General features: G+C 48.7%; 1 protein-coding gene across 1 annotated transcript in view; it reads right to left on the reverse strand.

Moving 5' to 3' along the window:
* Positions 1-10,563, reverse strand: part of Amotl1 (angiomotin like 1) — a 66,175-nt gene that overhangs the window by 23,060 nt on the left and 32,552 nt on the right. Inside the window, exons 4-6 of the mRNA XM_051155921.1 lie at positions 4,650-4,938; positions 2,293-2,437; positions 1,528-1,617 (exon numbers count right to left, since the gene is read on the reverse strand). Coding sequence (XP_051011878.1) covers positions 1,528-1,617; positions 2,293-2,437; positions 4,650-4,938 — 524 coding nt within the window. The remainder of the gene's footprint in view (positions 1-1,527; positions 1,618-2,292; positions 2,438-4,649; positions 4,939-10,563) is intronic.

A 10,563-nucleotide genomic window follows, 5' to 3' on the forward strand; every position in this document is an offset into this window, starting at 1 on the left:
TGGGAGACCAACAAATGCTCACTCCATGACATGAACTGAAATATGGACTTACAACCTGTCAGAGCACAGCCAGCATGTCTCCCTTATGCCCATGCACACCGTCATCCATAAGCAAGGCATCAATACTGTCATGCAAATAACACACAGGACTTGACTTTTGTCTTAGGGTTTCGATTGCTGAGATGAAACATCATGATCAAAAGCAAGTTGAGGAGGAGAGGGTTTATTTGGTTTACACTTCCATATTGTGGCCCATCATTAAAAGAGGTGAGGACAGGAACTCAAACAGGACAGGACCCGGAGGCAGGAGCTGAGGCAGAGGCCACAGAGGGGTGCTGCTTATTGACTTGCTCCTTCTAGCTTGCTCAGACTGCTTTCTTATAGCACCCAAAACCCTAGCCCAGGGTGGTACCATCCACAATGGGCTGGGCCTACCCTATCAAACACTAATTAGTGCCCTACAGGCTTGCCCACAGATCTTATGGAAGCTCTTCTTAACTGAGGCTCCCTCCTTTCCAATGATCCTAGCTTGTGTCAAGCTGACATAAAACCAGCCAGCACAACTTTCCTATGTCAACTCAGATGATTCAACGATGACAGCACTGTGAAGAGACACATTCTGTTGGTAAAGCAAGAGCCCAAGGGTCCAGATGTCACAGCTGTGTCTGAGAATCTGGAGCACACAGCAGCCACCTACTGCAAGACTGCAAAGGGATGGGATGCAGCCCTTGCCGAGGATGCAGTGTAAATAAGACAGGGCTCAGCACTGCATGAAGTCATGAGTCAGTGTGGGAGATGGAAAGGAAGTAAAGCCAAACTACTAAAAAAAAAAAACAAACCAAATTTAGTCAATTATTTGTCTTAAGAATTTGGGACCTTGAGCTGGGTGCAGAGGCGCACTCCACTGCTGAATGCCCTGACCCTTCCTGGAAAGGTGGCTGTGACTTATTTTTGAAAGAGTGAGTCCAGGAAGCACCCTGTTTCCTGGAAGGGATGATAGACAGCAAGGAGCTTCCTTAGACTAATAAATGTCTCAGGCATTTCCAGAAAGAAATAACTGAAGAAGAAAGCCCCTTCCTGAATGTGAGCCAATCCCAAACTAAAGGAAAAGTGAAGAAGGAGAAAGCTGGCTGGTGTCAGAATTCTCCTCTCCGCCTCCTGATCCACCCATATGTGACCTCATATGTGGGCATGTATGGGCAGCCTCACCGCCCACTGCTGTGCCCTCCCCGTGACGGACCTCATCCCCAAACCATGAGCTAAAATAAACCTTTTTTCCCATGGATGATTTTGCCAGGCATTTTTGTCACAGCCACAATAAGACTAATTAATACACAGACGACTCAGCATCACTGAGATGAGGTCTGACAGCTCAGCTTTGCCCCTGACTGACTGAGGAGATGCTCAGCCCAGGACTGTGGGTCACAAAAGCAAACAGCACAAAACCTCCTAGAAGTTGGTATGACCCTTGCTCCAGGCTCCTGCAATCTGAAGAGAAAAGCTTTGGGGGTAGACACACATACTCACTCTGTGACACGTAATGGCTCTCCGCGGCTTTGTCTTCGTGCCCATCATAGTCCCTGCTGGATAGCTGCCTGTTGGCGGTCTCCAGCCGATCTGCAAAGGAGAAATGAGCCTAAGTCATCACACAACTGAGAAATATGGTCAGTGCCTAGAGCTGTGTATGAAGTCAGGGGTGTTGGTCAGGGTCTCAGAATGAGCCATTTGGGAGCAGGAACAATACTGTATTTTTCAAGCTATCATAAGAAAAATCTTGGGGCAAAGGGGGGGAGCTGGAAAGGTGGTTGTTAGTAAGGTTCACTCATAATGACTTGAGTTTGATCCTAACACTCATGTAAAAGCTGCATACAGGGGAGGCAGAGTGATCCTGGGGCTTGACGCCCTGCCAGCCTAGTTGTATCAGCTCCAGGTTCATCAAGAGATCTAGTCTCAAAAAAAGGTGAGGCTGGCTAGATATCTCAGCAGGTAAAAAGGCTAACTACAAAGGCCAAACTACCTGGGTACAAGACCCAGACCCCAGGACCCCCCAAAAAACATACACAAAAGGCAGATGCAGGGATTTGCACCCATAACCCCAGGCATCACAAGTCCCTAAGACAGCTAGGCTGGAGCATCAACTAGGGCAGAACCAAGAGAGGCCGTACCTCAACAAGACAGAGAAAACCAACGCTCAAAAGCTGTCCTCTGAAGTAAACACACACATGCAATGAAGTTAAAAACAATGGTCAAGAAAGACACTTGCCATGATGGCAGAAAAGGGACACGACAGACCTCGGAGATCTCTGTTGAAGTCATGAAGTCTCCTGATCTCGCCTTCTAGCTTGTTTCGCATTGCCTTGTCCAGAGACTCGCGCTTGCTGGTGGACTTGACCAGGCTCTCGTAGGCTTCCGAAATCCTCTGCAGCTCTTTTTCAAACTGTAAGAAAGACCCAGCGTTGAAGCAGCATTTGTGCCAGGGCTTCCGTGATGTTGGCAGTGTGATGGCCCGAGTGTGAAGCCTACATCTTCACGGCTGTCTTTCTGGGCCTCGACTTCCACCTCTGCTCCCTTCTGCTCCTCCTCCTACCCCTAAGAGCCACAGCAACCCTCTGAGAATAGACTCTGGGCATGCTGTGTGACGTTACCCAGCAAAAGTTTCTCTGTACCGACAGGAGGAAGGGATGAAGCTAAACTAACCGAAATACTACTTTTAAAAGATTTTATTTATAAGCTGGGAGTGGTGGCACATGCCTGTAATCCCAGCACTTGGGGAAGGCAGAGGCTGGCAGATCTCTGTGAGTTTGAGGCCAGCTTGGTCTACAAAGTGAGTCCAGGACAGACAGGGATTGAAATGCTATCTCAAAAAACAATATATATATATATATATATATATATATGTGTGTGTGTGTGTGTGTGTGTGTGTGTGTATTTTTAATTTACTTATTTGCTTATTATTTACATACATGTATTGCACACACGCATGCACACCATAAGTGTGGGAGTATCTAAGGAGTCCAGAAGAGGGTGTTGGATCCCTTGGAGTTCCAGGCAGATGTGAATCATCTAATATGTCCCCTGAAGGAGACTCCGGTCTTCTGCAAGAGCAGCAAGTACTCTTAACCACTAAGCCAGATCTCCAGCCCCCTTAAATATTTTTGTATTATTATCACTTATAATGATTAATGAAGTTCCAACTTCACATGAGGAAGATATTAAAGTGGGGGGAAACATTCTTTCCAGAGGCCCTGCTCCTGTCTCCTTGCCAGGCTGGGCTTCATTACTGAGTGTTGTCTGTGAGACAGCGCTACAGAAAACTAATACGGTTGTACCTAACTGCGAACAGATGCGCAGTGGAAAACCTCTTCGTATGGAGGACTTGCAAGGCATGGGATTGAAACTGTAGGTCTGAGTTTATTTGCTCATATTTTACCAAGCCAAGAATGCCAACCTGCTGTGAAGACAGATCCACAAGTCCGTAACTGGCATAAAGGGAGTCTAGCATAGGAAGGTTCCCAAGTGACTCCCAACAACGTCTAGTGCAGTGCTGTGGAGCACAGGGCAGACTGGAGGAGATGACAGCCAAGAAAGATGTGAGACCAACCCGGACACCCATCCAACAGACAAACGGGTAAGGAAAATGTGATTTAATACACAATGCAGCTTTACTCAGCTCCAAAGGAAAACTAACTTATGTCATTTGCAGGGAAGTGGCTTGAACTGGAGACCACTATTTACGTGAAGCAAGCCAGACTCAGAATCACACATGTTTTTTCTTATATAGTGAGCATATTTTTTTTTTTCAAGACAGGGTTTCTCTGTGTAGCCTTGGCTGTCCTGGACTCGCTTTGTAGACTAGCCTGGCCCGCGAACTCACAACGATCCACCTGCCTCTGCCTCCAGAGTGCTGGGATTAAAGGCATGTGCTACCACTCCTGGCTGTGAGTGTATTTTTAAAAATATAAGTGTATAGCACACGACATTTGAAAGGGCTGTTTGCAGGAAGAAAGGGACGCACAGGAGAGGGGACAAGAGTCTGCAACGGGGTAAAGGGACTGTAAGCAAAGTCAGATGTCATGACACAGTGGATGAAAATGTTAGGCTGGAACTCATTATTTTATAAGCCAACTGGCAAAGATTTTTAGATGAATAGAATAATACAAAAAAAGGGGGGGGACTAAAAGAGGCTAGCACACATGGACGCTCAGGTGACAGTTATGGTAGAGCCTTAAACCATGGGTAAGAGGCACTGGTGCCATCACCCTGGTCACCAGAAGGCCAAAGCCATGTTTCCAGCCCCTCCCTGGAATAGACATGTTACCTAAATGGGGTGGAGCTGAAAGAGCAAGGTTCCTTTGGTACCATGTGATTTTCCCACAGGCCGTTTGTCCCACTCTTCAAGAAGCCTTTCTATGTCTTCTAGAGTGATCATGAGTGGCTGGTGTGCCCAGAATTGTGTTCATAGTATGGCTGTCAAGGATCTTCTTTCCTCTGAATTGCATTTGAAACAGGAAGTGCCAAGACAGGCCCTCAGATTCATAAGATCTCTAGGATCCATGCTGTACTCAAGAACCGAGTGGTCTCGTGCCAGTGACAGCCCATTATTTACCTCTCTGTTCCCCCATGATCCATCAAATTACCTCAGCAATTACCTTGTGGAGCTTGTCGGCGTTGTCATAGCAGCCCTGAAGCTCCTGGTGAAGCACACGGTTCTCCTCTGTGAGGATCTCCACCATTTGTTGGGCTCGCTCCACAATCGCAAAGGCGTCTGGTCCAAGCTGCTGGCTGGGGGAGGCCGGTGGAGGCTGCGGAGCTGCCAGGCTCATGGGAAGCGGAAGAGGCAGGGAGACGGAGTGCAGAGGCCCACTGATGGAGGAAGTCTGAGAGGACATGGGGCTATGCTGCTGCATCGTGGAAGGAAAGGGCAGCTGGCACGGGCGGCTACAAGGGAAGAGAGGACCAGTCATCAGACCCCAGAGGAAGGAAGACCACCACAGGTGCTGTCGGTGGCTTCCTTGGGCAGGGGTCACCCATGCACGTCCTCACGCTCAGCTAAGGAATAGGCTTCTCTCACCTTGCACTGCCTACTGGGAAGACAGTGGACAAGGCAGGACAGGTGTCTGCTCTCTTGGGGAAGACACGCAAGTCCTGCTAAGATTAGACAAAGCTGAGAGTGCAGCCTTATTCTCCAAAGAACAGACTTCTGAGAAGCTATTTCTATGTGAGAGGTCAGGGAAAGAGTCTCTAGAATGCTGCTGTAGGGCAGCCGAGAAGGAGTCAATGGTTTGGATGAAGGGTGAGGTGGGGGAAGGGCACACCTCGGATAGGCCAACTGGCCAGTGCTCAGGGACTTATGGCAGGAACAACATCAGGCATCATCACCAAACAGAAGAAAGCACAGACAGCAGATAGCAGTGCTACACAGGGATGGCAGGGCCTGTGCGAGCTGCAGGCACACTTCCATAAGAGGCACACAAGGGTCAGTGGGGGCTGCCTTGCTAGCAGCGATATGCAGAGAACAAAGTGTACAGGGCAAAGCCCAGGAGAGGAGGTCTGGGCATGGCCTGGAAGAATGGTTTTGTGAATATGAAGGATGAGCAGGGGAAAAAAGGGGGCGGAAGAAAAAAATTTACTTCTAGATTTGAGGCTTAGCTAGAAATGGGAGGAGGTACCACTTCATCAAATGGGAAGGCGTGGGGCAAAGAACTGATCTGTGTTCTGAGGCCAAAATATCCAGACTTTAAATCTATCCTGATGACAAAACAAACAAACAAACCCCACACCCAACAGTCCTTTGATGGAATCCTGGTGTTGGCTCTTAATTTGAAATTATGAATTTCCACTTCCAGTCTCTATCCCCTGCCCAATATTCTGCCTTCACTATTGTTAACCTGTTTCATGAGGATCATGTTTTCTTTCAATCTAAACCAAGAGCTCCTCCCAGCAACCTTCACGAATGCAGGCACAAATGGCATTCGTAAATCCTGATGTCTGGTTCCCCCATCTCTGCTGCCTCTCTTCTACGGTCTTGAGTCCCGCCTTCTTCTTAATCTCTACTTCCAGGTCTCAGATGAGACTTGACAGTAAGACAGCTGTGTGGGCTGGACAGACCTGTAATGCCAGCACTCAGGATGCAGAGGCAAGGAGATGACTGCAAGTTCAAGGACAGCCTGGGCTACATAGGATGAGTTACAGGATAGCCTGGGCTACAGAGTAAAACTCTGTCTCACAAAACATAAATAATAATAAAATAAATAAATAAATCTGGTAGCAGTCCAAAAATACCTAGTATTGTTGTCAAAGGGCGAGCCTTTTAATGTGTGTCACTTTTATGTCACCTTCCGTAACTTGTGGCCACCCACAGGCAAAGATTTTCCACCAGGACGTTACTTAGGCTTACACATTTTCCTTTTTAAGCAAGCCTTGTTTGGAGCCTGCCGACTATGATGGCCTCCACTTTATAAGCATATCCCAAAGCTATGATACTTCTGGATGCCAGCTCCTTGTAGCTAAGTGTCAAACACTAGAAGTTTAAGAATCTTCTTAAGGATCCTAACCTTCCTCAAGATGGCCATGGACTGACCCCGGCATCACGGTGACGGACCTCGGGCCTTTCCACCCAGCCTCAAAAGACGCTCGAAGTTGAATCTCCTTCCATCTTAAGTTTGGGAATTCCTTCTCCATATCACACTAACAGAGCTGGGTCTAAGCTTCCTGGTCAAGGTAAAAAAAAAAAATCTTGGAGCACAATACAGCTCTTTTGTTCCACATATGAGATTCCCTTCCTCCTTCCTCCATTCAGAAAAAAATGTCCACAAGAGACAAACAGCATCTTCTCCCCTCTCTATGGACAATGTAGAACGACTTAGCCTTCTCGTTAGCTAAGACATTTGATGCATCTGTGCCCAATTGACATGCTGTCCTGTAGAAGAAGGTACAACGCCATCACAAGAGCAGAGTGTGCTCACACTGCTCACACTTGAGTCCTGTTCACACTGTCTAGTGTTTGCCCAGGTCATGGGAACTCCTGTCAGACATGGACGCCCGCCACTGAGTGGTCATTGCTCAGGGCTGCCCACAGGCCAGTGGAGCTTGCTGTGTATTTTCCATACAAACAGCGTATTCTAGAAACTTCAGCTCCTCAGGCCTGCTATTCAGGCAGCCAGGGCTCCAGACTCCTCGAGCTGGACCCGGCAGGTCTGGGCTTAGTGTAAGCAGCACCAGGGAGAAGAGGTAGGCATATGGGAGATCATTCCAGGGCTGAGGGCAGCCTGCCTTCAGCAGGGGCAACATGACGGAGGGCCACCACCAGAATCAACACTTCCTAGCTATGGGGACCAAAGAGGGACAGAGGGCGTGGGAGCCAACATGTACTGAGAAACAAAGTGAATATCGTTCCAGGCTGTGACTGATAACTGCTGTGCCACTCTCCCTATTGGATCATGGGAGAGCGTGAGACCTGACTCACACCCAGCTGCCCTCCGTCACTGGAACGTCACACAGACACAGACATGGACCATGCACAAGAAGCACGCAAAGCGTATTTACGGCTAATACCTCCTACATCCAGCTACTGTGGTCACGCTATGGGCATCGCCTCAGTTTAACCTTTATAAAATAGGCATCAGGGCTGGTAAGATGGCTCAGTGGGTACAGGCGCCTGCCACCAAGAAGATGGCATAGACACACACACACACACACACACACACACACACACACACACACTGTACCAATATTTGTCTATTTAGAATAAAAACAAGATCATGGAAGGAAACCTTCAAAATACTAGAGAGTCAAATGTGTGTCAGGTCCGCAGAGAACATACATCCCACTTTCACAGAGGGGCTACCCTGTCTGCCCGGTAGTCACTTCATCACTTTACTAAGCACCCACAGATAGCTAGCCTATTCCCATAAGAACCTCAGGCTCATGAGGTCAAGAAAGTCTGGCTCCTTTCTCAAATGATCACAGAGCCTTGAGATACCAGAGGCTGAAAGTTTCCATCTAACAGACTGGCTTTTCTTAACATATCTGGGTAAGAATTAGAATTAAAAGGCCTCTCATCCCCAAGGCCATGGTCAGGTAAGAAAAACAGGATCTGTTAGATCTGGAGAGTGTTGCCCTGAGGGGTACAGGGGCACAGAGGCTGGGTCTGCTGGTCACAGCCTGGGGCATTCATCCTCCCAGGATTTGTACCTCATTCTTTCCTCTGGACTTCATTGTTGCCCCCCTACACACACACACACACACACACACACACACACACACACACAACACACACACCACACACACACACCCCACACCCCCCACACACCCCACACACACACCACACACACCCCACACACCCCACACACACACACACACACCCCACACACCCCACACACACCCACACACACACCACACACACACCACACACACACACACACCACACCCCCACATCCCACACACACCCCACACATACACACACACACCACACACACCCCACACACACCCCACCACACACACACCACACACCACACACACACCACACCCCCCCCCCACACCCCACACACCCCACACACACCCCACACCCCACACACACACACACACCCCACACCCCACACATACACACACACACCACACACACACCACACACACACACACACACACCACACACACACCACACACACACCCCACACATACACACACACACCACACACACACCCCCCACACACACACACACACACACACACCACACACACCACACACACCCCCACACCCCACACACACCCCACACATACACACACACCCCACACACACCCACACAACACCACAACACACCACCACACACACCCCACACACCCCACACCCCACAATACACCACACACCACACACACACCCACACACACACACACACACCACACACACCACACACATACCACACACACACACACACACCCCACACATACACACACACACACACACACACACACACACACACACACACCACACACACCACACACACACCACACACACCACACACACACCCCACACACACCACACACACCCCCACACATACACACACACCCCACACACACCCACACACACCCACACACACACCACACACACACACACACACACACCCCACACACCCCACACATACACACACACACCACACACACACCACACACACACACACACACACCACACACACACCACACACCACACACACACACCACACACCACACACACCACACACACACCCCACACATACACACACACACCACACACACACACACACACACACACCACACACACACCACACACACACACACACACACACACACACACACACACAAACCCTGCCAGTGTCGGCCTTATGCTATCACCACTCCAGTTTATACTTAATTATTGCACCTGCCTTTTCTTCTACCTATCACAGTGACTTGAATCAGTCATTTCTGTTCACTGATTTAATCCCCAACTCTGAGACCAAGTTGGTTCCTATTTGCTCAATCACTTTTCAAAGAAGAGACAAACCTTCACCACCCTGTAGCAATGGAGACCCCCTGCCAACCATGACATCCCCACACAGTAACAGGGACTCTGCCCTTCTCCTGTGTGGGGAGGGTCACAAATGGTGTTCTTCGGCTTGGGGAAACAGGTCGGTAGTAACACTTGTTCCTCTCCACACACAACAGTCTTCATAAGCATATTGAAAGAAGATTTTTACATTCTATCTGCCAGTGGGTGTGTCCTGAATAGCACTGACCTAATGTGCTTCTCCCCAGCCTGAGCATCGCCCACTGTTCCCATACCAGTTGCAGTATGATTTTATTTTATATGTGTGCAAATTAAGCTCCCAGGATTTACAGGACAAACTGGAGGTCTGATATCCTGTACAACATTAAAAAAGACTCCCCAAAGCATACACTGCCACCACGCCAGCGCCCCTCGGTCAGCACCGTAGAATGCGGGCCAAGAACCAGAGCAGCTCAGGGCACTGCCAGGACACATCAGGGCACCCATCACCCTCAGATCTCATCCCTGTTTGTCCAAAACAGAAATAGAGGCTGCAGAGGACTTATGGGTAAAGACATATGAGGACTCTGGGTAAAGACATCTGCATTTAAGGAATCGAAATAAGAAGAAAACCAACTGTTTCTATACTAATTATTTGCTGAAAGATAATATTTTCGATACTTGGGTTAACTAAAGAGCGAGGAGATCCTGTTGTTTGCACTTTGTTCTGGTGGAGTCTAAGTGCTGCCATACACACTGGTTAGTGTGGATCCAGATTTGGGTGATGTGGCCAGAGGTCAACGTCAGGTGCCTTCATTTCTTGAGACAGCGTCTCTCACAGAGCCTGAAATACATAATCCAGCCGGACTAGCTGGCTGCTCCAGGAATCCTCCTGCCTCAGTCCTCCGTCCGATGCTGGGTAGCATCATGCCAGGTTCTGGGGAATCTAAACTCAAGTTTTCAAGTTGTGCATCAGGCACTTCATCCTCTTAGCACAAAAATGTCTTTTAATGTCTTAAGTGAATCAACAAATAGACTTCTAGACACATTTCATATGTGTTTTTT

This window comes from Acomys russatus, chromosome 14, assembly GCF_903995435.1.
Source record: "Acomys russatus chromosome 14, mAcoRus1.1, whole genome shotgun sequence".
Lineage (NCBI taxonomy): Eukaryota > Metazoa > Chordata > Mammalia > Rodentia > Muridae > Acomys > Acomys russatus.